General features: G+C 49.5%; 2 protein-coding genes across 5 annotated transcripts in view; one reads left to right on the top strand and one right to left on the bottom strand.

Moving 5' to 3' along the window:
• KATNIP (katanin interacting protein) overlaps positions 1-1,663 on the bottom strand; it is a 211,076-nt gene extending 209,413 nt beyond the window's left edge. The window contains exon 1 of one of the 3 annotated variants that reach the window (XM_075564655.1): positions 1,350-1,663. In XM_075564655.1, the coding sequence (XP_075420770.1) occupies positions 1,350-1,356 (7 nt within the window). In that variant the 5' untranslated portion in view covers positions 1,357-1,663. The remainder of the gene's footprint in view (positions 1-1,349) is intronic. The other 2 variants (XM_075564654.1, XM_075564653.1) reach the window with 2 other exon arrangements.
• GTF3C1 (general transcription factor IIIC subunit 1) overlaps positions 1,595-26,765 on the top strand; it is a 72,627-nt gene continuing 47,456 nt past the window's right edge. For both annotated transcript variants that reach the window (XM_075564652.1, XM_075564651.1), the window contains exons 1-6: positions 1,595-1,855; positions 7,910-8,119; positions 15,017-15,193; positions 15,798-15,941; positions 16,072-16,168; positions 21,269-21,392. In XM_075564652.1, coding sequence (XP_075420767.1) covers positions 1,635-1,855; positions 7,910-8,119; positions 15,017-15,193; positions 15,798-15,941; positions 16,072-16,168; positions 21,269-21,392 — 973 coding nt within the window. In that variant the 5' untranslated portion in view covers positions 1,595-1,634. The remainder of the gene's footprint in view (positions 1,856-7,909; positions 8,120-15,016; positions 15,194-15,797; positions 15,942-16,071; positions 16,169-21,268; positions 21,393-26,765) is intronic.

Raw genomic sequence — 26,765 nt, 5'->3', positions numbered from 1 at the left:
ACGATGTATTTTTCCATTAGGAAAAAAATGTTTTTCTACACTGCAATAAGTGGATATAAGAAAGCGACAAACTCTCCAGAAGTGCAAGGCAGTGTCATAATGAAACACAAAGACGGAAAAGGGAAAGGAGGAGAGAGGGAGAGCAAGAGCGAGCAAGCCAAGTGAGTACAAGCACAGCCGGTGCCAGTACCCCCAGGGCTTAGTCTCCCCATCTGTAAAAGGAGATCTTAAAGGAGCTCCTGGCGGTGCAGTTGTGGCTCAGCTGCTGACCAGAAGGTCAGTGATAACCTTTCAGCCAGCCTAGGAGGAGGAAGTGGCAGTCTGCTTCTGAAAAGATTTACAGCCCGGGAAACCCAATGGGGAAGTTCTACTTTGTTCCACAGGGTGGCTCTTAGTCAGAATCAACTGTCAACTCCATGGTTCTGAATCGGGGATTTCTCCTTCATGAAGCCTGGCCTTCAGACTAATTAGCCTTTGTGGTTTTCTGAGAAGTACCCCCTGAAGGCGACTGATTGTAAGCGAAGGAGCAGCTTCCCTCATACACAGACCAGGGTTTCAGTTAGTCACAGTCCTCATCTTGCCCACTGGATCCGCCCTTACAGAAACTTGCGCTCGCCACCTCTGGAATCAATGGTCTTTGTAAGATGCTTTCCAGATCTTGGATTCCGCAATTCAGCTCTTAGCCAGTGTCCAACCAAGTTCCTTGCTCACTCTGCCTCTTGCTGGCTGTGTGACTCGAGGCAAGTTACTTAACTCCTCGGAACCTCAGTTTCCTCTTCCCTAAGATGGGCACGATACCAGTGGCCACAAACGGCTGTTAGGAAGCTTTAAAGGTGTAAAGGTGTTGCCTGACAACGCTTAAAGAGTTTCGGGCCATAAAATGGGTTGTTAGTGTGGGCTACTATCACTAACGCCAACGAGGAGAGAGAGTCCTTCCCACTCTCATGTCAATTCTCTTCCCAACAATGGACAACGATACTCCTAAGCCCCATCCCAACTCCCAGAACCCACCATTTCACATGCCAGGTCGTTTGTAACCACTCACACTCCAAACACGAAAGACCCGCCTCCAAGCTCTACTCTCCTTCTTCACCGTAGCACCCTGCACGGAGGCCGCGGCCGGTACCGGGTCGCTACACTACCGCAGTTTTGCACAGAACCGTACCACGGACCACTGCCCCCAGGCGCTTTTTCCAATCCCGGACCGCGAAGCTTCCCTTCCGCTAGTTTACATCACCGGCCACCCGGGTCCGGCAATTCTAAGACCTAGGATTCTTCCCAGGGGAGTTTCGAGTCGGGAGGTGAAAACCTAGCAACCCAATCTCCTGGAAGAGCCCATGGACACTCACCGTCCATCCCTAGAGGTGGCGGTTCCGGGTACTCGAACCGGAAGTAGCCCCTGCACTGTTTGCAGTTCCCCTGGTTACTGCGAGGTTCCGGACCAATGGTAGTGCAAGCCCGCAGACTGAGCCCGCCTCCAAGGGGAGTGACGTCAGGCGGACGCGTTGGAGCCCCGCCTTCCAGCTTCCGGTCGGGCCCGCCTCCCTGCGCTCCTTGTACGCAGGCGCCGTGGGCCCGGGCTCCTGGCAGCGTGGTGCGCAGGCGCGGTGGGGCTGCCGCCGACAGAAGTAGCAATGGACGCGCTGGAGTCGTTGTTGGACGAGGTGGCCTTGGAAGGGCTCGATGGGCTCAGTCTGCCCGCGCTCTGGAGCCGCCTGGAGACGCGAGCGCCGCCCTTCCCGCTGCCTTTGGAGCCCTACACGCAGGAGTTTCTGTGGCGGGCCCTTGCCACGCACCCGGGCATCAGCTTTTATGAGGAGCCACGGGAGCGACCCGACCTCCAGCTCCAGGACCGGTTAGCTGCCTGGCCCAGCGCGGTGGGGGACGGGCTCGGAGCCCGGAGCTTGGAGGGGACCCGGTTCTGATCCGAGGAGGCCGGAGGAAGGAGCCCGGGAGGACTGGAATCGGATGGGCAGCGCGGTGATAGGCAGAGATGGGGGTGCACCGGGCCTGGCAGGGCCCAGGCGTCCGATGGGGGCGGGGGCCCGTCTGGTGATGCCCCATTATGGCCCTGTGGGTTTGCGGGTGTGGTGAGCAGGGCTCGGGGCGGGAAGTTACTCTTCTGGCTTCCAAGAGCATTTCCAGTTAAGATGGGGGATAGGCTTGGAGCTCCGATCCGCTCCGCCGGCCTTTGGGGAGCGTCCATTCAGGGCCAGTGTATTGAGTCTGAAACTTCCCAGAGATCGGCATAACAGCAGACATAGCAATGCTAATAATAAAAGCAAGCCAAACTCACTGCCCTGGAGTCGGTTCCAACTCCTAGCGATCCTATAAAACGGCATAGAATTCCCCTTCCAGAGTTTCCAAAACTAACAAAAGTAGAACGCCCCATCTTTCTCCCGCAAGCGGCGTCAGGTTTCAAACTGCTGACCTTGCAGTTAATCGGCTCAATATGTAACCGCTACGCCGCAAACCAAAACTCTCCAGGCACACTGCTATTTTGTTGGTGGTGACTCATGCCAACTACCCTGTAGCCCTTCAAACTGTCCCTGGAATTTTTCCAAGACTAGCTACACACCAATACAAAGCCCCTTCTGTCTCCCGCAGAGCAGCTTGGTTTCAAACTATCAACCTTGCAGATCGCAGCCAAATTTGTAACCACCATGCCATCAGGGCACTTGGTAGTACACAGGTATTCCTGGATTCATTTAACCTGAAAATATGTGCCAAGAATGAAAGAAAGAAACGGGTGTGTGTGTGTAATATTCTCACATTTTCCTAAAGAGAAAATGAAGGCACGGAAAATTGAAGTAACTTTTTTTTTTTTGAAGTAACTTGCTTTTAAAGACATCACCTTGCAAGGGCAAAACTCAAATCAGTGCAAATTGGGCCGGAGAGGTCTTTTAATTCAACTAGGTTTATTCTTTTTCCGCAAGGAAAATTGGAATCGATTGAAGGGTGTGGTCTGGTGAAGTAATGGCTTGAAAGTGTCCTGCCTAAGGGCAGAGACTGAAATTAGATCTTAGCGCAGAGGGGGCTGGAGAAGTGGTCTGGTCTAACACAGTGGGCGTGGAATGGCGAGAAACTGGTGGAATTAAGACCTTACTAGTATGAGAACTTCACCTCTTTGACTTGGTGTCTCCATTCTCCTCTGCCTGAGGGGCAGCCCCCTGCCCATGCTGCCTCCATCCCTCATCTTTGGGGATAATTCAGTTCTCTTGGTACCTTGAAACTTCCAGCCTCTACGTTACCGAATGCTAAAACCACTCCCACATTTTAGGTGCTTGTTAGTGTTGCTTCTCAAGTCTGGATACCAAATTCCGTCTAGCTCTCTCGTTATTTTATTTTGCTTTTTTCCAATCTAGTTATGTTAGCAGTATTGTAGCAGAAATACTACAAATGGGTGCCTTGAACAAAGGGAGTTTCTCACCGTTTGGGAGGCGAGAAGTCTGAAATCAGGATGCAGCTTGTAGAGGAAGCCCTTCTCTCTGCACTGGCTTTGGGGGAAGGTCTTTTTCTCTGCAGCTCTGTTTCCGGGTTCTTTAGAGATCGCTGGTGGCATGGAATCTTTGTTCCCCAATCGCTACTTGCTCGCTTTGTTCTTTGCCCAATTTGCTCTTCTTATCACATAAAAAAAACAAACAACCATTTTACTGGGGGCTTGTACAACTCTTATCACAATCCATCCATCCATCCATTGTGTTAAACACATTTATGCATTTGTTACCCTCATCATTCTCAAAACATTTGCTGTCCACTTAAGCCCCTGGCATCAGCTCCTCATTTTTACCCCTTCCCTCCTCCCTACCCCCTCCCTCATGAACCCTTGATAATTTATAAATTATTATTTTGTCATATCTTACACTGTCCAACGTCTCCCTTCACCCACTTTTCTGTTGTCCGTCCCCCAGGGAGGAGGTTATATGTAGATCCCTGAAATCGTTTTCCCCTCTCTACCCTACCCTCTGGATGTCGCCACTCTCACCACTGGTCCTGAAGGGATCACCCATCCTGGATTCCCTGTGTTTCCAGCTCCAATCTGTACCAGTGTACATCCTCTGGTCTAGCCAGATTTGTAAGGTAGAATTGGGATCATGATAGTGGGTGGGGAGGAAGCATTTAGGAACTAGAGGTAAGTTATTTGTTTCATCATTGCTACACTACACCCTGCCTGGTTCATCTCCTTCCCTTAACCCTTCTGTAAGGGGATGACCAGTTGCCCACAGATGGACTTTGGGTCCCCACTCTGCACTCCTACTGATTCATAGTGATAAGATTTTTTTGATCATTGATTCCTGATACTTCATCCTTTCGACACTGATCACACAGGCTGGTGTACTTCTTCCATGTGGGCTTTGTTGCTTCTGAGGTAGATGGCCACTTGTTTACCTTCAAGCTTTTAAGACCCCAGACACTGTATTTTTTGATAGCCAGGCACCATCAGCTTTCTTCCCCACATTGGCTTATGCACCCATTTGTCTTCAGCGATTGGATCATGGAGGTGAGCACTCAATGATATGATTTTTATGTTCTTTAATGCTTGATAACTGATCCCTTTGGCACCTCGTGATCACACAGGATGCTGTGCTTCTTCCATGTGGGCTTTGTTGCTTCTGAGCTAGATGGCCGCTTGTTTACCTTCATGTCTAAGATCCTAGATGCTATATCTTTTGATTGCCGGATTCCATCAGCTCTCTTCACCACATTTGCTTATGTATCCACTTTGTCTTCAGCTATCATGTCAGGAAGGTGAGCATCATGGAATGCCAGTTTAATAGAACAAAGTATTCTTGCATTGAGGGAGTTCTTGAGTGGAGACCCAATGTCCATCTGCTACCTTAATACTAAAACTATAAATATATGCACATCCATTTCTCCATCCTCATATATAAATATATTTACATATGTACATGCCTGTATTTAGACCTCTATAAATGTCCTTTGCCTCCTAGCTCTTTCCTCTAGCTCCTTTGACTTTCCTCTTGTCCCACTGTCAGCCATCATCATTTTCAAAACATTTTCTTTCTACTTAAGCCTGTAGTATCAGCTTCTTATGTTTTCCCTTCCCCACCCTCCCTCCCTCATGAACCCTTGATAATTTATAAATTATTATTTTTTCATGTCTTACATTGTCTGATGTCTCCCTTCACCCACTTTTCTGTTGTCCATCTGCCTGAGAGGGGGTTATACGTAGATCATTCTGATCCATTCCTCCTGTCTCCCCCCACCTTTCCCTTACCATCCTGGTATAGCTACTCAATATTGGTCCTAAGGGGCTTATCTGTCCTGTATTCCCTTTGTTTCCAGCTCTTAATTTGTACACATGTACTTGCTCTGGTCTAGTAGAATTGGGGTCATGATAGTGGGGGGAAGGAAGCATTAAAGAACTAGAGGAAAGGTGTATGTTTCATCAGTGCTACACTGCACACTGACTGGCTTGTCTCTTCCTCGTGTAAGGGGATGTCCAGTTGTCTACAGATGGGCTTTGGGTCTCTACTCTGCATTCCCCCTCATTCACAATGATATGATTTTTTTGTTCTGCGTTTTTGATGCCTGATACCTGATTCCATTGACACCTCATGATCACACAGCCTGGTGTGCTTCTTCTCTGTGGGTTTTGTTGCTTTTCGGCTAGATGGCCACTTGTTTATCTCCAAGCCTTTAAGACCCCAGATGCTATATCTTTGGATAGCCAGACACCATCAGCTTTCTTACCACATTTGCTTATGCACCCACTTTGTCTTCAGCGATCATGTCGGGAAGGTGAGCATGATGGAATGCCAGGTTAATAGAACAAAGTGTTCTTGCATTGAGGGAGTACTTGAATAGAGGCCCAATGTCCATCTGCTACCTTAATACTAAACCTATAAATATATGTACATAGATGTATTTCCCTGTCGTCATATGTAAATATATTTACACATGTACTTGCCTGTATTTAGACCTCTATAAGTTCCCTTTGCCTTCTAGTTCGTTCCTCTGTTTCCTTTTATTTTCCTCTTGTCCCAGTATCCTGTTTGGTCTTCATTCAGGTATCAGTAATTCTCAGTTACATTGCCCTTGATCAAGCCCCACCAGGCATCCTATGCCCTCCTCGCCATCAATTTTAGATCACTTGTTGTTCCTTTTTCCCTGGGTTTGTTAATACTCTCTTCCTTTCCCCCGCCTCCCCCTCTCCTGTGTCCCCCCAGAACCATCGGCCCCATTGTTTTCTCCCCTGGATTATTTATTCTGCCTCTCTTATCTAGATAGACACGCAGAGACAATCATAAGCACAAAAACAAGAGCAAAATCAAACAACAAAGAAAACAAAACAATTTTTTAAATGACCAAAAGGGGGAAAAAAGGCCTATAAAAGGTTTCAGATCTGTTTGCTGACCTTCAGGAGTGCTTTCTGATGTAGTCTGATGGAGTGCCATGTCCTGGCTCTGAAGTCTATTTTTGGTATTCCCTGGGAACTTCATTGCTCTGCTCCTTTTGTTGCACGCCCTTAGCGTTTCGCCCCAGTGTGGTGGGGTCAGATGGGGCGCATTTCCCACACTGTGTCTCCAGTGTTGTCCGTCGAGGCACTATATGGATCAATGAAGGACATCATGTCTCATGGTGGTGCTGGCCCTATGGTCCTCTCTGTTCATTGGCTGCTCTGAGCAGGAATGTTGTCCTCTGGACCAGGATGTGTTCCACTCTCACTCCTTCCCTCTTTGTTTGCTCACGTGTGCTCTGATAAGAAGCTCCCCTCTCCCTGAGCTTTAGCTTCAGTGCTGCTCTCTGAAGTGAATTATTCTCGGGGGAGAGGGGGTGTCCATGTAGTTGGCATTGGGACCGGCCCCGCAATTCTCTCTGTTGATTCCCTGCTTCATGCTGTTCGGTATGTTGCATTCACGTCTTGACATACCGGTTGAAGTCTGGACCCCTCTCCCTCTTCTGTGGAGATGTAAACAACACTCTCCCCTTGGGTGGGTTAGTGCCCTGTTTCCCTGCTACTGATAACTTTTTTCCTTCTTTCTCTTCCCCTCCTTCTTAGTTGGTTGCCATATGTATTCCTGGATTGGGTCTGAAACACAAACAATTTAAAACTTAAGATGCACCCTACACTAATGCTGCCTCATTAATATGACAAAGAGAGCCCATTCCCAAATGGGATTATAGTTGAGCATGTTTAAAAAAAACAAACTGCTGCCGTGGGTCAATTCTAACTCATGGTGGCCCCTATAGGGCCGGGTAGGACTGACCCCCATGGGTTTCCCAGAGTCTAGAAAGCCTCCTCCACTGAAAACACCCACCCACCCCCAACCCAAGAGCAGCTGGTGGTTCCGAACTGCTAACCTTGAGGTTAGCAGTCCAAAGCCACTCATAGAGGTTAGGATTTACTGTACATAATTTGAGGTGGTGGGGGGGAGGGCCATCATTTAACCCAGAAGGAAACTAAAAGGACTGTGATTTGGGGTCACTAAGGTGATTCTAACGAGGCCTGGTAGCAGACTGGATTAAGCATTGAACTGCCAACCACAGGGTCAGCTGTTCAAGTCTACCAGCCGTTCTCAGAGAAAGGTGAGGCTATCTTCTCCCTTAAAGATTTACCATCTTGGAGACCCCGGGAACAGCTCCACCCTGTCCGATAGGGTAGCTGTGGGGTCAGCAGCAATGGACTGGGCTTTGAAGTTTTTGTAAGAGAGCACTCTTCCCAGTATCCAGCTTCTGGGGCGGGTTTGAGGGGTCCTGGCAAGGTCTCCATCATGTGGGATAGTATCGCAGGAGCCCGTCTCGTCAAGATTCTTCATTTGGAAAGCAGTCAGCCCCAGTGGTCTGCTTACTTCCCCTTTCTGTGCTGGAGGCTGACAAAAGAACATGCCTTGCGAGCCCTATCTCTGAAGCTGAGTGGTGGCCTTGTGTTTGTTGCCCCATCTAGGTATGAAGAAATTGACTTAGAAACCGGAATTCTGGAGTCCAAGAGGGACCCGGTCCCTTTAGAGGACGTCTACCCCATTCATATGATTCTGGAGGACAAGGATGGCATCCAGGGCTCCTGCCGCTACTTCAAGGAGAGGAAAAACATCACCAATGAAATCCGGACCAAGTCCTTGCAGCCTCACTGTACGATGGTGGAAGCCTTCGGCAGGTAATGAATTCACCCCGGGCGGGGACTCGGGGATTTTCTGGCTTTTGAAGCCTGGGTTGTGGTCAGTGCTGCATCTGGCCCACAGCCTCAATGCTGGTCGGATTGCATCAGCCCTTCTCTTCCTGTGCCAGTCCCCCTCCTCTGGAGAAACCTTCCAGTGTGCGGGAAGCTTGAGCTCGGGGGAGTCACTTCTCTGGCGCCATCTCCTTTGCCCTCGGCCCCCGCCCCTCCCATTTCCTTCCAGCTGGTGTTCCTACTGTACAGACCGGAGAGAAGCCGCTGCTGTGGTCAGTTCAACTCAGGACGACCCCGTGTGTTACAGAGTAGAATTCGAATTGCTCCCCAGGATGTTCTTGCCTGTGATCTCTAAAGAAGCAGGTCACTGGGCCTTTTTACTACAAAGCCACTGGGTAGATTTGAACTGACAAACTTTGGTTTAGCGGCCAGTTGCAAGCTCCCTGTGTCACGCACGCTTCTGTAGAGAGAAGTGACCAGTTGTGACCTCCCCTAATGTCCATGTTCTTCCTCAGCTTGCTGCCTTTTCTGTATTTTCACACCCTGGTGGGCTGCTAACGGCAAGGTGAACAGTTCAAGACTACCAGCTGCTCCTCTGGAGAAAGAAGAGGCTTTCTATTCCCATAACAATGTATTGTCTCAGAAACCCCCTGGGGCTGTTTTACCCCGCCCTATAGGTTTGCTATGAGTCAGAAGCGACAATGACAGTGAAGTACTGTGAATTAGGTGGGGCTTTTTCAGATCATCATTTTTTTTATTCAACAATTTAAACAACTTATCAAACCTCCCAATAACTTGCCCGATCCCACCCTCTCCCAACTTGCCCACTTTGTTCTCTGTTATTTCTTCTGGTAGAGCGGTATCTTGCCCTTGACCTAGACCAGTCTGCCCGCTAGCCCAGTGCTTCCCCTTCCCTCTCACTCCCAGGAACCAGCAAAGTCTGTTGTTTCTTACCATGTGGAAATCCTTTGTCTTGATTTTTTTTTGCTTTTGTAACGATGTTTCCATTTAATATGTGTCCTTTTGTGATTGACTAGCATCACTGAGTACAATACCTTCTAAATCCACCCATGTTGTGAGGTGTGTCACAATATTGAATAAGAACAACAGTAAAGAGCATTGCTTCTTAACAAAGTGTAGTGTTCCCTTTTGTGTGTGTACCAAAGCTTATCTACGATTCTTAACACTGGCGGGCACTGGGGTCCTTTCCATCTCCGTACTTTTGTGCATTGTGCTGCGAGGCATGTGGGTATGTATGTATCTGTACGACCGCTGTGAATTCCTTACGGCCTATACCAAGTCCAGGGACTGCTTTGTCAAGTGGCATTTCCGTCCTCAGTTGTCTGAGGCGGTGCCATGCCGCGGTCCCCAGGGATGGCAGTTCCACAGTGCCCCCAGCAGTGTATGAGGGTGGTTCCCATCTCGCACACACCCTCTCCAGCATTCATGGTCCTGTTTTAGAGAATGTCGCTCTCAATAGCAGCGTGAGGTGGTACTCCATCATTGTTCTGATGTGTATCCTCTCTCAGAGGACTAGTGATCACAAGCATGGCTTCAGGTTTGTGAGTTCCTTGGATTTCTTCTTTGGTAAACTGTGTGTTCATGGTCTCTGCCTATTTTTTAATTGGCTTATTCCTCTTTTCCTGGTCTGCTTTTTATAAATTTTAGAGATTATCCCCTGTCTGGCATATCATTGCCATTTTTCCCCCAGTCAGTGAGTTTTCTTTGTACTCCTAGTGACTTCTTTTGATACATATAAAGTGCCTTATTTTGAGCAGGTCCTAGTTCACTATTTTGACTTCTGCATGTGTATTTTTCACTGTGTTTGGCACTGTGTTTATGCTGTGTCTTGAAGCCCTTGAGTTTGCCCCTGTCTTCCCTAGGATATACATTCTAGTTCTTCCATCCATCTTAAGTGTGTTTTTATAGAGAGAGTGAGGTATGGGTCCTGTTGTATTCTTCTACACAGGGAAATCTAATTTTGCCAGCACGACTTGTTGAAAAACTCTTTCCCATTTAATGTATTTTGACCCTTGGTAAGCGGATGGATTTCCTTTGGGTTCTCTGTTCTGTTCCATTGGTCTATGTAGCGATCCTTGTACCGGTGCCAACCTGTTTTCACTACTGTGGTGTGTGAGGGTGGGAAATGAGAGGTTTCTACGTAGTTGTTTTTAAGTAGTGTTCGCTTTCCTTATCCTGGCTCTCTTTCTTTTCCATATACTCAGTGAATACTTTTTTCCGTTTCTTCAAAGGATGCTTCTGAAATCTGGATCGGAACTGCAATATATTCCTAGATTGCTTTGGGTCATTCATATTGACATGTTCACAGTTTTATATTTTCCTATCCATGAACTTGGAACATTCTTCCATTTATGTAGATCTCTCTTGGTTTCTTGTAGTAATGTTTTGTAGTTTTCATAATACACGTCTTTCATTCTCAGGTTAGGTTTATTCTTAAGTGTTTCATCTTTTGTATGCCTACTGTAAATTATATTGGTTTCCTTTAAAGAGCTCTCTTTGTGTTCAGGAATCCGATTCATTTTTTTTTACGTTGATCTTGTACCTTGCTACATTGCCAAAGCTTTCAATTATTTCCAACAATTTTCTTGTTGAGTTCTTGGTGCTTATTACACAAAGAATTATACCATCTGCAAATAAAGAGTGTTTTATTTCTTTGCCAATTTGCATGCCTTTGATTTCTTTTTGTTGGCTAGTAGCGCTGGCTAAGACTTCCAGCACAGTAGTGAAAGGCATCTTTGTCTGGTTCTTCCCCATCTCCTTCTTCCTTGCTTCTGAAGGCTAGCCTACCTCTCCCCATTGTTCTCTACTTTTTCCAGTTTGTTGGTACGTTCTTTTCAGCACGCTAGCAGGACTCACAAGAATTTAACAAGGCCTTCTCTTGACCTGGTACCCCTGTAACTATAGTTAGGCAGCCATGCTTCTTGTAAGAAATGACTACGTTCACTTTCTGTCTCTTCACCATCCCTTCACGTCCCAACCCACTACAATTGTAATTCTTGAGTTTGAAGTTGCAGCCCTGGACCTGTATTATAAATTGCCCAACATGGCATACCGTAGACATTTAGGCGTCAGGTGACCTTCTGAGTAATCCATGCTGAGTGAGCATTAGACTCTGGCCTTCATCAGTAAGCGTTTCGAGTCCTCGACTCCTTCAGCAAGCAAAGATGTGGCACCTGCATAGCTCAGGTTGTAAGAGTGTCCCTCCAATCCCTTTATATAGTCCAAGAGGCAGCAGTTCAAACAAAACTAGGGGATATTGCGTGATTTAGAATCAAGTTCATGTCAAGCGCACATCCTGTTGCCCTTATGTGTACTCGGTCTGTATACTGAAGACACTGAGGAGCTGGACTGTGTCAAGAATGGGGCACAGGATTGGAGGAACGCTCGTTGCTAGGTGCCGTGGAACAACAGAGTGTGTTCCTCCAATCCTGGTGCCCCATTCTTTAGATAGTCCCGCTTCTCAGATTATTTGTTCAGTAGACAGATTGAATAAATATAAGGGTAAAAGGATGTGAGCCTGATGTGAAACTTTACACATTTGTTTCATTTGAATTTCTGCCCCTTGCTCTATGTACAGGTTCTGCATGAGCACAGGTAAGTGTACTGGAGTTCTCAGTCTCTCGATGTTACCCATCGCTTGTTGGGATTCAGACAAATGTGTGTGTGTAGTCGATACAACACAGGAAAACATTCTGATCTTCCCTGTTTTTGGCTAAGGTTGGTCTGACATCAACGATATTCCTTGACCCGTGTCCTCCTCTGAACCTGACCTGACTTTCTGGCAGTTCAGGATCAATGTATTGCTGCATCTGGTTTTGAATTATCTTCAAAATTTTACCTGCATATGATATTAATGATACCAAATGCGTTGACTCGATGCTGTCTCATACCAACACTGTAGGGCGGGGCAGAACTGCCCCCTGAGAGTTTCAGACTGTAGCTATATATGGGAGTAGAAAGTCCCGTTTTTCTCCCTCGGAGCAAGTGGTGGTTTTGAACGGCTGGCCTTGCAGTTCACAGCGTCCAAGCATAACCACTGCGCCATCAAGGCTCCTTGCAGCTGTATATGGCAGTGGAAAGCCCTGTCTTTCTCCCACGGAGCAGGTGATGGTTTTGAATTGTTGCTCCTGCAGGTACCCATTTCGTAACCACTACACCACCAGTGTTCCATGTTAATGATGTCGTTCAACTGTTTCTGCATGCCATTGTGGGATTACTTCTCATAGAACGCTCGTGCATTTATACTTTCCTATGGCCGTCGCCTGGCCAGGTAGCTGTCTTCCAGCTTTCCTATAATTAACAAGTTAATTTAGAGTGCTGTTCAAATCCTCTATTTCCATATTAACCTTCTATGCAGATTGCCTTTCCATTATCTAAAGGGGTATGTTAAAGTCTCCAACTAATATTGCCAAGTTATTTAGTTATTTCTTGGATTGGGTCCGTGTTTGCTCCGTGTATTTGGGGACTCAGTTATTAGGTGTAGGTAGAGTTGTAATGGATGACTTGACCCTGTAGCTGCAGTAATGGGCCCCAAACTAACCATTGTGAGGACGGTGTATGTCGGGGCAACGTTCCCTTCTGCTGTCCTCGGAGTCCCGCTGAGTCGGAACCGATTCCATGGCACAGACACAGTAGAGGAGCTCAGTTGGCGCCGTGGGTAACGTGCTTGCCTGCTGACGAAGGTTCCACAGGAAAAGGCTGTGGCCGTCTGTTTCCACACAAGTGCAGAAACTGCAGGGCAGCCTTCCTCCGTCCTCTAGGCTCTCTCTGATGCCCTGTGTGAAATAGATTTGGGTGTGAGTTCATCATTACCTTAGCTCTTGAGAGGACCCTTTGTTACTATGTAATGCTCTTCTTTGGCTCCTGTAACAAGTTTTTACTTGTTCTTTTTTTATCTGGCATTCATAGAGTTACACCAACAAATTCTTTTGGTTACTGTTTGCCTGACTATTTCATTCTATATTTCACTCCCAACCTGCTTGTGTATTTTGATTTACAGTGAGTCTCCTGGTGACAGCGCCTGGTTACTGGTTTCATTGTATTTTTTTTTAATCTGTTCTGCTAACCTCTGCCTTTGTGTTGGAGAGTTAGATCCATTTACATTTAAGGTACATGTGAATAAGTCTTCGGCCCTTTGCACTATTCTGTGTGTCTTTTGTTTTTTACAACCTCCCCCCCCCCCCCAACTTCACTTCAAAGGACCATTTTGGTTGTCTGTCTTCAAACAAATGGGTCTGTCTGTCTGTTCTGGAAGTCCATAGCATTGTCTGTATTCTTCTTCTCCAACACCATCATTCCGATGCATCAATTCAAGTGTGGTCTTCCCATTCCAGCTCCAGCTCTCACACACATATGAGACAATTGAGAATTCCACTGCTTGGGCCAGGTGAGCTTTTGTCCTCAGAGTCCCACCCTTGAACATTTTAGAAGCCTTGTCCAGCTGATTTGCCCTTGCAGTGCGCCCTCGGATTTTGGCTGCTGCTTGCATGAGCTCTCTTTGTGGATCCAAGCAAAGGGAGATCCTTGGCAACTTCGGTCCTTTCTCCGTGTGTCACTGTGTTGTCTATTGGTCTTGTTACGAGGATTTGGGGTTTCTTTGTAATGAAACAGAACCGCAGGCCGTGTCCTGGATCTTCAGCATGTGTTTCGAGTCCATGCTGTCAGCATGCAAGGGTGTGTCTTCTGCATGTCGAAGGTTGATAATGGCCTCCCTCCAATACTGATACTGCATTCTTCTTAATGGAGTCATTAGTTGTTCAAATATTGTTTCCTGCCTTCTACCTTCTCTTCTTGGACTTCTATAAGGTGGGTGCTGGCCCACCGAAAGGTGTCCCAAGTTTGTTTGTTTTTTAATCGTTTTATTGGGGGCTTGTACAACTCTTATCACCATCCATCCATCGTGTCAAGCACATTTGTACATTTGTTGCCATCATCATTTTCAAAACGTTTTCTTCCTACTTGAGCTCTTGGTATCAGCTCCTCATTTTTACCCCGCCCTCCCCCTTCCTCTACTCCCTCCCTCATGAACCCTTGATAATTTATAAATTGTTATTTTTCCATGTCTTGCACTGTCCGATGGGGTAGACATGCCCCTGTGGGATTCTGTACGTCTTGAAGGGCGTAGAAAGCCACGTCTTTCCCCCTCAAAGCAGCTGGTGGTTTTAATGTGCTGACTTCACGGTTTGCAGCCCCACGTGTGTGATCTTCTGTTCCACCAGGGCTCCAGTGGTTGCATGCCCTAGTTTCCCAAAATAGCCCTGGCTTCTCCTGCCCGCCCTTAGGTGTCTATTATATGTTTCTAGCTCTTCAGTTCCACGGAGCCACGGGAGGTTACAGCCTGCTGCTTCTCTGCCCTGTGTGAGCTCAGAGGACCTGGTGTGTCAGTCTTTCAGGCGGGGCGCGCGCGCGCACACACACACACACACACACACACACTTGTGAATAAGGTCGGCTCGGCTTCTTCCAGACCCCAGGAGCCGGATTCTTCTTTGGGAATGTCGGCTGCCGCCTCTTTCCGTGTGCCGTGTGCTGCTCTTTTGGAGCTTGTAGACCGTGGAGTCACCATGACAGTTCTGACCGGTGGTTCTGTTTGGTGCCCGGTGTCGTGTGAGCAGATAGTCATGGGCTGTTGCGTGAGCCACCCACCGTCATACCGACGGCACCCACTTCCAGAGACCCCAGGTTGGCTTTCCCCTCGGCACTCACGGAGCAGCTCCAAGACCCTGCAGACCTGCTTCATTGGGGGGACGATGTGAACTTCTCTTCGAATTCTTCTGTAAGGTAGAGCTGAAAACTTACCTTCATTATCTGTCTCCAAATCGATTAAGCGGATGTCTCCCCGTGGTTGGTTCTGGTGTGCAGGTGGGGAAAGAAACTGATCATCGTCGCCTCCCAGGACATGCGGTACCGGGCCCTGATCGGCGCCGAGGGGGACCCTGACCTGAAGCTCCCTGACTTCTCCTATTGCATTTTGGAGCGGTTAGGCAGGTCCAGGTGGGAAGGAGAGCTCCAGCGAGACCTTCACAGCACCGCGTTCAAGTAAGGAGGGTGGCCTTCCTTCTCCGCGCCAGTCACAGGGCCATGCCCACCCTGCACTCCACAAACAGGGCCCCGGCCTGTCCCCGTGGCCTTCTCAGCCCTGCACCGAGACTTTTCTTTATGAAGAGCCCTTTAGGTGACCGTTCAGTCTCTCCACAAACCGCAGTAGCTCTGAGAGGGGAAGGTGGAGCAGGCCAGAAGGGATACCAAAGCCTAGTATCACTGAAGTCCTATGAATTGCTGCCCTCCCAGGGAAACTGAGAGGTCTGCCCCCCACCCCCACCCCACTAGTGATTGGCCACTACAGATTCAGGTTTGATCGACCTCGCCAACCTATATCATTGCCACCCACCCAGCCAGCCCTTCCTCCCTGGGCCTGCCCTTGTCTGTGGTCCCCATCACCCATCTTCCCCTCCTGGGAGACTCTGGGCGAGCCCGGGCTTTTCTTTCAGCGTCCATTGTTTCCCAGGGACGGGATTCTTGGGTTGGTCAGATAAGAGGTATGTGTCTCCCTGGTGAGACATGTCCAAGGGAGAGATGCCGCACTCCCTGGGATGCCAGCCTCCAACCCAGGGTCGTGACGCACACGCCTTTCCTGCCCCAGGGTCGACGCTGGCAAGCTGCATTATCACAGGAAAATCCTGAACAAGAACGGGCTCATCACGATGCAGTCGCACGTGATCCGCTTGCCCACTGGGGCCCAGCAGCACTCGATCCTCTTGCTCCTGAACCGCTTCCACGTGGACAGGTGAGTGCAGACAGACGCATGCGCTTGTTGCCTTTGAGCTGTGCTCCGAAAGCTCGTAGAAACCTGAGCAGCAGGTAGCTGTAGCCTCCCAGCATCTTAGAGAAAGGTGACCTGCTCTGTGTTCCCACAGGAGGAGTAAGTACGACATCCTCATGGAGAAGCTCTCAGGCGTGCTGAGCACGCGGAATAACCAGATCGAGACGCTGGGAAAGCTGCGGGAAGAACTGGTGAGCCACACATTCGGATGGGGCGGGGGAGGGGTCCTGAATGCTCTGCCAACTGCCGCCAGGAGTGCGTGGGCCAGTGGAGATGCATGGCAGCCCGAAGCCCCCTTTAGGGACTGGCAGACGCCCAGCTGTGAGACAGACGGGCTTTTCCTTGGCTTTACAGAATGGCATCCATGCTCAGTTCTGAAGCCACATTCTTTTGACTTCTCTAGTCGCTCGAGGCTTCCTGTTGGGTATGTGATCGCAGTTCATAAGGAATCGACGACCTTGGCATTCAGATCTACTTTCATAATCAGACTTGCAATTTCAAACCTGGTAGTTTTACTTATACAGGCGTAACAGAGTTATGGTACTGAGAACGCTGAGGAGACCAGTAGTTAGTTATTGGCCAGCTTGGTCTTGGACCCAGGACTAAAGGCGTCAGTAGCATGAGAATGGAGAAGCAGCGCATGGTAGACCAGCTGCGCTGGATGCCAGGGAAATGGGGATAAGTAAGATTGTCCTGAAGGATCAACAGTTAAATTTTGAGTCATTTTCATAAAGATTCCTGGGGACTCGGGCAAGTTTGTGGGTACCAGTAATTAGTCGCAAAACCCCGCTTCCAGCAAGTCAATTCTGATTGAGAGCTACCCTACTTAGGATTTCTGAGGCTATAGATCTTTATGGTAGCGGCAGCCTCATCTTCTTGAGGGGCAGCTGGTGAGTGAACTGCCAACCTTGGGGCAAGTGGTCCAGGGTTTACCCGACAGCCCCACCAGGGCAATCAGTCCCCAAAGAGCCTGAATTACAGTCTGAAAGGAGATACCCAGTTATCCTCCTCAGGTCTCACCTTACACTGCTTGGTGGAAGTTCTAATTGCCGGTTTCATTCTGGGCCAGAGGAGGGAGCTGCCTCTCGATTGCTGGGCTGCTTGCATGCCCCAGGGCCCTTGAAAGCTTAAGTTGTGCGGGTCCGTTTTGGCATGTACACAGTTAAAAATTCCGTTAAAAATAAATTCCAGCCAGGATTTTCAAGACTCAAGCTTTCGCACAAAAAGCTAGGCTTCCCACTTCCCTCGTCAAAACCAAGTCCTGGCAAGTGTGAACCGGCAGCCTCTCCCGGTGCCCGTTGGCTGGAGTTAGCTGTGCCCAAGCCAGTCCCCATCTCTTGCCACCTCGTAGAGACACCAAGTCAGAGTGAGTGCACCTGGCATTGCATGTGCACAGCGGGGAGGGGGGGGTGGTGGTGGTGCAGGAAAGGGCTTTCTGTGCATCGGTCTGATAAAACAGACGAAACTGAAAGGTGGGCCCCTCCAGAGGCCCTCCTAGCAGTGAAGTCGGTGTCTCCACGCTCACTGAGCCCTGCCTGGCCACGTGGCTCCTCTCTGGTCCTTGTCTGGCTTGTGCAGACACGGGAGATGAAAATCCTCACCGTGTGGCGTCACTCGGGGCGGCATGGCCTGGTGTCAGGTCAGCTGTAGGGAGCAGGTGAGGGACGAGATTGGGCTGGTGTGGGGCATCCTTCTGCCCCCTCCTCCACCAGGCACTTCCGTGAGTGCCCAATCCGTGTCAGAGAAGCTCTGCACTAAGATTACGGAAATCCATGAGCCGCAGGTGGCTCGCGGGGGCTCAGCAGCCGAGCAGAGGGCCGGGCCTGTGGAATGCCCTGCAGGATGTGTCAAGCTCAGCGGACGAAGGGGCCTCTCTCTTCAAAGCCTCACAGAGAGAGCCGAAGCTGGCAGGTCTTTGAGATTCAGTCTTCCCCAGCAGACAGAGGAGAAATGGCATCGCAGACAAAGGAGAGCAGTTCGAACAGAGGCATGACATCACGAGAGGTCGTAGGACATTTCCAGCGATGCGTCCCATGAGTAACCAGGTTGACGTCCTTTGGGCAGGGCAGTGCCAAGAGGGGTGGCTGCCAAGAAGAGTTGAGCTCTGGCAAGAAAGGTCTTAAGTGTCACATTAGCTTTTAGAGAGGGGGGTGTGGGCCGTTTTCACAGTCCCTGGGCGTGCAAACATCACCAGCATGCTCGGCTGCTAACCAAAGGCGAGAGGTGTGAGTCTACCCAGGCCCCTTGGGAGAAAGGCCTGGCAATCTACTTCTGAGAAACCAGCCGTCAGAAGGCAGAACTCTGCTCTGATACGAATTATAGACCAGACTGGAGAAAACAGCCCCCTTGTAAAGGCCAAGGCCTGACACCCATCAAGGGCACCCATAAACCCAAACCAAACTCACTGCCATCAAATCCACGGATCCATGCCTGCTCATGCTGTAGGACCGGGTGGAACTGCCCCTGTGAGCTTCCAAGACTGACACTCTGGGAATAGAAAGCCCCATCTGTCTACCTCGGAGCAGCTGGTGATTTCTTTTCTCTTTTTTAAAAAAATACTTTTATTGGGGGCTCTTGCATGCAGCTGGTGGTTTCTAATTGCTGCCCTTGTACAGCTCGGCCTGAAGCCGCACTTCATCACCATTTCCCCTTGAGAACATCCATTAGGGCTCTGGAAGATTCTAATGCATGATCTAAATTATAAAAATAAAGTGGGGGCACCATGAGTTGCCATCGACTCCCCCCAGTGCCTGGTGGCAGTTTATGAGAGGGAAGGCCACAGGAAGAGGGCAGAGAAAGAGGAACTGGTGATCAGCAGAGATTACAGGCAGCGTGGTGTGGCACCCCGCTGTGGCCTTGGCCAGGATGTGGGTCTGCATTTGGAGAAACATTTCGGAGTTGAAACTAGCGAGCGTTGGTGAGTATCTAAAGCCAGATCGTGGAGGCAAATGAAGCAGAAGGTGTCTTCCGATGAGGCCCCCAGCTCGTGTGGCCTCTGGTGACTGCCGCTTGGGGCAAACACTGCCCGCTGCCCTGCCCCACTGTGAAGGCCTTGCCCGGCTCACAGGAGATGTTGAGTCCGTGTTTACTGAATGAGCGTAGGAACGGGGAACATGGAAAGAGCATGGTGCTTGGGTGGGGAGGCGAGGCGGGACACATTTGATTTGGGGGGTGTGTTATCTGTGAGGCTCTTCTGGGGTGTTCACTTGGTGACTTCTGGTCTGCAGCTGCAAGCGGAGGTGGCAGGGGGCTGAGCAGGAGTCATGAGGCTGCCGGGGGTGGGGTTTGGTGGGATGGTCAAGTGGAGGCGCAGGGGAATAGAGGAGGCTCTCCAGGAGACGGATGGACACCGTGGTTGTAGCAGTAGCCTCCAGCCTAGGAACAATTGTGAGGATGGCGCAGGGCCGGGCAACGTTTGGCTCTGTTGTGCATCATGTCACTGTGCGTCGGAATTGGCTAGGTGGCCCCTAACACCAACAAAGTGGGTACTGTGCCTATAGATGCTGTCTTCATTTGTGTTCCCCCACTACTGCCCCTTTTCTCGTTCTGCTGGGCAGATTGTGTGACGCCCGCATGGCGTGCCCCCAGAAGGCAGGCCTGCACTGTCCTCCGCAGCGGAGGGCCGTGTATGTTCAGGTCCAGGGTTGGAGGGAGTTGGGGTTTCCGGAGGGCTGGGGGCACGGCTAGATGAACGTGAGATGCCGTTTTCAAAGCAGCCTTTGGATGGGCTATCTGTGAGTCATCTGGGTCATCCTGACCGTCCTGTGTGTTACAGGTGCCAGACAACCAGCGTGCTGGCTCCTCGTCTGAGACTTTCATATGTGTGTGGCGCCAGCAGCCCACCGCAGTGACTCCCCCCAGAGTATAAGAGGCAATTCAACAAAGAAGTCTTAGTTGTGAAGGCCTCCCGTTCACTCCAGAATTTATAGCAGTGGTAATTCGGCTTACTAGTCCCAAGACACGGATGCAAATGCCAGCAGGGGCCTGGAGAGCAGTAGACGTATAAGAACCAATCTTGATAGCAATATCGATTCGAGCAATATTTAATTCTCCTCCTCTATAAGAGAAGAGTAGTGCAGAAATGATGAGAGCCAGCAACTGGCATCCACCACAGTACCAGAGGATCTCACTGGGCCTGGGTCCAGGCCAGCCCCCCGAAGGGGGAGCAGCTACACCCAGCACCACCCAGCAGTTGCTCTGAGGAACTATGGCCCTAGAATGTATTGCCTCTCTTTGTTTCCTAAGAGAAGCCAAAATGTGTGTGTGTGTGTGTGTGTGTGTGTGTGTGTGTGTGTGTGTGAGAGAGAGAGAGAGAGAGAGAGAGAGAGAGAGAGGGAGAGAGAGAAATCTCGCGTTTCAACAATGGAAAGTAAATTGCTTTTATTAAAAAGCCTCATGCAGGTGACAAAGCATGGCCAGCCAGCCCTGGAAGGCTGCCTGCTGGTGCCACGGGTACCCAAATGCACTTCTGATCATCAGCCTTTAGACATATGGACGCGCGGCATCATTTTGCTATGGCATCCCCGGCATCCCCATCAACTTTTTAATTTATTTAAAACCGCGACCTTAAATTTGAACGTCTCCTGTGTTTTCCACTGCCACCTGAGAGATCTACAGGTGCACAGGCTTGGGTAGGTTTACGGATTACTGTGACATTTAGTTGGTAAAAATAATAATAATAATTAGTTCAAAACCACCAGCCGCTCCTGGGGAGAAAGACAGGAGTTGCCGGCTCCGAAACCCACAGTGGCAGTTCTCGCCTGTTATAGGGGGTGTATAGGAGTTGGCATCGACTCAACAGCAGTGAGGGAAACCTCTCCAGGCTTGCTCGAGGCCAGGCGGCCACGCTCCCATCGTCACTGGCCTTTGAGAGTCACTTTACGTGGCTGTCCTGCCCCCTCTCATAATCAGAAGGCAGAATTGCTTGCTTACTTGCAGCTCTGCACCTTGCTCTGTCCCTGAGAGTGCAGCTTGGTGGCCTTCCTGCGCAGTCACTCCAGCTTCCCCTCCTCTGCTTTGTGGCTGCATTGTCCACGGTGAGTCCATGCCCCTTTCAGTGGACTTGCAGGTGGTTTTAGACCGTTTGCCAGTACAACCAAGATTGCGAGGAATCATTTGTCGTCTTTTTTTAAAATTCAGTGAATATATTCACCTGTAGAATCTTTTGAAACCCCTTCTGGATTTTTTTTTAAATTAAAACGATCCAGTAGGCTAGGTCCTGAGCGTGTGTGCATTCCTGTGACTCTTTAGAAGCCGGTGCCTCACCGTCACGTGGCCGTTCTCGTTGGCAGGGTCTGTGCGAGAGGACGTTTAAGCGCTTGTACCAGTACATGCTGAGTGCCGGGCTGGGGAAGGTGGTGTCTCGTCCCTTACAGGAAATCCACCCCGAGCGTGGGCCCTGTAAGACAAAGAAAGGTAAGTGTGGTTGGTCTCTCTCTCTCTCCAGAGCCCCAAGCCTTTCTCACCGAACACCACCCTGGCTTCACTCACTGACGCCACAGTGCCCAGCTCTCCGTTCAGAGAGAATGGCTAGCTTATGGAAGCCTGAGTATCAGCGGCAGAGGCAATAGTTGAACCTTCTAGGAAAAATATTAAAACCAAAATCCACTGCCACTGATTCCGTCCTGACTCATAGTAACACTGTGTGTGTGTGTGTGTGAGGGGGCCGTTCTGAATCTATAAACCCTTACAGGGACCGATGGCTTCATTAACCCTCCCCGTGAACGGCCCACCTTATGGGTAGCAATGTGTACCTAACAGGGCCACCGGGGCTCCTTCAAGGTATGCCAAGGACTATGTGAAACCAGAGATCTTTCGATCTTTTGTTTTCCCTCCATTCTTACTGTTTGTCCGACTCTATTTAAAAACTCTTGACTTACCAAAGTCATGTAAAAAGCCAGAGCTCTTAGTAAAAGGTAGAATATATGCCTTTGTCTGCCCCCCTCCCAACCCAGCAACACCCCCAGCTCTGCCAGCATGACGGTAAGAGAGACAGGGACGAAAGAAACCCAAAACTGCAAAGCGAGCGGGACAAGAAGTGACAGCAGGGAGAGTTATCGCCGTTTTGGAAGCTCGGAGACAGATGGACAAATGGAGCTGCTTTAAGCTGATTGGGCGACGAGCTAACTGTCTGTGAAAGGAGACCGCCAAGAACTGGCACCTCCACTCACTGGAGCGGGGAACAGCCTGGTGGGCAATGTGTGCGAAGCAGTTGCACCCCCAGATCGCCTCCCTTGCTGTGCACAGACGTGCACGTAGCCCGCGTTGTCCACGAAGACAGAAGCCCAGGGTTGATCTAGAGAGGGGCTCTGGACCCACGGACACAGAGACAGGGTACTGGCTGAACACAGAGCTGACATGACAATCTTCATGCCTCCAAAGGTGAGATCCGCTAAGCTGCCTCAGCCAGGTTTGTTCTTAGAACACTGGCAACCAGACTCACAGCCTGGGGCCAGAGGCTAGAGACTTTTTTGTGCAGTAAACGACCAATCCAAGAGGAGAGTACTCCGGATAGTAATTTGGGGGCTTCCCAACAAACCAGCTGCCCAGTGCCTACTCTCCCTGCACCGAAGACCACGCTGTAGCAACCTCTCCCTCCTCAAAGGCAGCTTCTTTCTGCAAGGAGATGTCCAGTTGTCTACAGATGGGCTTTGGGTCCCCACTCTGCACCGTCCCTCATTCTCAATATGTTTTTTTGTTCTCTGATGACGGATACCTGATCCCTTCGACACCCGCATGTCGAAGGCCGTTTCGAAGCAGCATTTTAATGTTTCACCAAACATCCAAGAAAAACCCAAATAAGAAATGTGAGAAACTGTAATTGTTTGCAAACTAAGGAGACGTGAAGTATGCATGAGAAGAGAGAGAGGAAAAGGATCCTGCGAGGAGAGAAAAGATTTTGCATCTATGAAACTAGAGCAAGGGGCATGCAGAAAACAACCGCGAACGCGTGACAGTCCTCGGAAGACGGTTGTGTTTTATTGCCCGCGAGGATCGTTGCCCACTGCGGACAGTGTTGAGAAGAAGGAGAATTCAAGAACACTGCTGTGCTCGCGCGGAGCCTGTACAAGTACAGAACAGGAACCCCGCGTGGTTCAAAATTCAGGAAAGGCGTGCATCGGGGTGTATGCTTTCACCGTATTTATTCTCTGTGCTGAGCTGATAATATGAGAAGCTGCATTAGGTGAAGAAGAACTTCCTCAATGTCAACAAGCAGCACCTGCACATTGAAAGCTATTATGAAACCTTTCTTCGATCCTAATGCCAAGTTCTCGTTTGATTTCTTGGAAACTGCTATTGCGATGGGCTATGGGCGTTTAGCCTGGAGCCAAGTGAAAGGAAATCCTTGACAACTCAGTCTTCTCCGCTAGCATGAGAGTACTTAGTGGCCCAATTGTGAGGATTTTAACCCCCTTTATGTTTTGTGTAGCTGGGGATCGAAAGGGGGAATTTGAATGACAAGGACGGGGGGTTATGGCTACTAGAGGACTAGAGGGGAGGCGATGATGAGAAATGACATAGGCTTTGATCCCTTTTCTGAAGAAGTTGAGTTTCCAGAACAAAAGACCGCTCAGTGCTTAGCCTGATGAGCAGGAAGAAGAAAGCCACTGTCTGAGATCGTGGCTCACTTCAGCCGTCCACCCTTGGCGTCGGCCTTATTTCTCGTAACCACACTGTTTGTAATTCATCCACATCACAGCAAAGGCTAAGATTTCATTTATTTTTGTAGCGGAGTCGTATTGCGTAGTGTAGTATACCGCACTTTGTCCGTCCATCCATCTGTCGTGGGCACGTGGTTGTGGTGGCCGTGCACATTGGTGGACAGGTATCGACGTGAATCCATTATTTATATTCTACAAAAATAAAAAAAGTCTTACTGCACAATCGCAGAAAGTTTCGTTAAACAAACATATGGAACTTTGGAGCTTTTTTGACCTGTTCTCCATCTGGGTCTCGTGAAGTGAAGCAGGTGGCGTTTCCGTCCCTGCCGCCCTTCCCCAAACACCAGATTGTACGAGCTTCAGGGACTCAAGTCCTGTTCCCTTGGACTGGTCTCTGAGTTTGGGGAACAAAGAGGAATCAGCAAGCTCTGGAAGCTCTAGCTGCATGTTTTCTTTGGAGAATTTTCTAGGGTTTGCTCTTATGTTTAGGTTTTTAAGCTCGATGTTGAATTCATTTTTGCGTATGGCATGGGATACGGGTCCAGTTTCATTACTTTGTGTGTGGAGAGCTATGGCCCGGCACCATTTGTCGAAGACACTGTTCTTTCCCCATCGAATGGACTTGCACCCGTATCAAACACTCACTTGATGTGTGAGTTGGTTTCTGAACTCTCAATTCTATTCCATCGGCCTGTATACCTATTCTTAGACCAATATCGTGTTCCATTGATTAGTAGCTTTGTAGTCGCTGTGAGTCTTCCAGCTTTGTTCTTTTCCAAGATTGTTTTTGGCTCTTCGGGGCTGGCATTGCTACCTGAATTGGGGGATTAGCGTCTCCATTTCTTCCAAGAAGGCTGTTGGCATTTTGATAGGGACCGTGCGGAATCTCCAGACTGCTTAGGGTAGTATGAACTTCTTATACCACTAAGGTTTCCAACCCATCAATGCAGGATGGAGTTCCATTTAGGTAGGCCTTGTTTCATTTCATTCAGTCCTATCTTGTAACAGGAGTCTTGCACCTCCTCGATTAAGTTTGTTCCTGGGCGTTTGGGTCTTTTCGAGGCTGCTTCGAATGGAGTTGTTTCCCGGCTTTCCTCTTCGGGTTGTTCATTGCCGGTGTACGGAAGCACAAATGAGTCGAGCGCGTTCCTCCCACGCCTGCCACTCTGTGGTGTGCATGCATGCACGCTCGGGGCTCTTGTGGGTTCTTTGGTGTTTTCTACATACAAAGTCAGGCCTACTGTGACTGGAGGTAGTTCTACTTCTTCCTTTACAACCTGGATGTTTTTCTTTCTTTTTCTTACCTAATTGCTCCGGCTTGCCTTATTCCAGAAGCATGGCTAGTTCGTATCGCATCCCTTAAGAACCAACCAAACTCATTGCCACTCAAGTCATTGCTGATGCAGAGCAACTGTGCAGGACAGAGTCGGACTGCCCCATGGGTTTCTGAGCCTGCACATCTTTCCTGCAGTGGAAAGCCTCCTCTCCCTCCCGCTGGTGGTTCTGAACGGCTGATCTTGAGGTCAGCAGACAACGTGTAATCCTCCCGGCCGCCATGGCTCCTACCATATCACCCTTTGGTGCTAGGTGAATGTTTGATTAACCAAATGGCTGGAACCCATTACAGAAGAGGGTGATGCCAGCCTCTAAAAAGTCTAAAGGGAATTGGGAAGCATTGCTGTCCTTTGGAAGGAAGAGACGGCCCACAAGACGAGAAGCTGCCCTGGGGAAGCCGACTGCTAGGGAGCCCTCAACCTCGGATGGGGAGTGGCAGTTATCTGAATGCCTGGCATAACTGTGGCTTGGGACCTGTTTTATTTCCTGACCAGTGAGGCCAAAAAGTACTAAAGGTAAACAGGCTGGGGTCATTTTATTTTTAAAGAGAAATTAAGGAGGAGATGCCTTGGAAAAACCTGGCAGAAGGCTTTCTTCCCGGGCAGGGGACCCCAGAAATTGAGGCTAAAATTTAAAGCTCACAGACACTTGAATGCTGGGTTAGAATTCTTATTCTGTCACTACTCTAAGCCTCAATTTCTCCTTCCACATTACCTGGGGACAATCACACCACCTTCCAAGGTATGGTGAGGTTTATAGGAGACACTGGAGACAGAGCAGCGGGGTCCCAACGTGGTGGCTTGTAGACAGAGTTGGGTATATTTCTGTGTGATGCAGTCTTTGTTTAAATTGAGTCAGTTGCTGGCATGGCAAAATAAAAAATTTCACCTAAAAAGTCAGACTTTCAACCTCTCCACACAAATAACTTTATTCCTCAATAGCAATCGCCCCCCCCCCTTAGATGACACCCACCTTTTCCATTCCCCAAGGATCCCCCCCTCCCTGCTGTGGGAGCTGAAGCCTGCTCCACCGTGGGGTGTTACTACCCGACCCTTGAAGCTATGTCAGGCCTCACCGTCAGCACCCAGGGGGCCTGGGTTATCTTTAACCCTGAGGGGAGAGTGGAGTCAGCATGAGCCTGAGCAAGGGTCGTGTGGCTCTTGAGGATTGAGGGCAGGGACACACAGATCATAACTGACAAACTGAGATCCTCTCTCTCTCTCCCCCCCCCCCCCAATCAGGGTCTTATTTCAGTCCTGTGGTGGTCTGTCGCCCACATAGTTAGTTACCCACTGTGAAACCGGCTTCATCTGCTCTTCCTCCCTCTCTCCACACCACAGCTCCTCCCAGGCCCTCATCCCGGTGACCGTTATCTAGCCAATGGCCGCTGCCGTGCTTGCTTGGAAGAGAGGAACCTGCCAGCTACCCGCAGTGGCTCCTCCCTGCTGGTCTCCTTGGGGGCTGGGGGGTGTCGGTGTAGAGTTCCGCTCCATGGCATGTACAGGTGTTGGCTTCTGGCCGTGGCACTTGAGCCCCTTTTGCTCATGGGCCCCAGGGTGGACTCAAACTCAGACTGCTGTCTGCTAGTGTGGCTAATGTAACTTTACATTTGCTGCCACTCCGGTGTCCTGCCTTACGCTGGAGACGAGGAATGAATGCAGTTTCACTTCCGTTTTGCCATGAGTCTTGTAGTCCCAGTGGCAGAATTCTCATAAAAATCCTCCAAGGCATTATGGAGCGGAGCTGACTAACATAATCAATGAAGATGATGCATTGCTTCATGTAAATTTAC

This window comes from Tenrec ecaudatus, chromosome 12, assembly GCF_050624435.1.
Source record: "Tenrec ecaudatus isolate mTenEca1 chromosome 12, mTenEca1.hap1, whole genome shotgun sequence".
NCBI lineage: Eukaryota > Metazoa > Chordata > Mammalia > Afrosoricida > Tenrecidae > Tenrec > Tenrec ecaudatus.
This window is presented reverse-complemented; position numbering and strand designations above follow the sequence as displayed.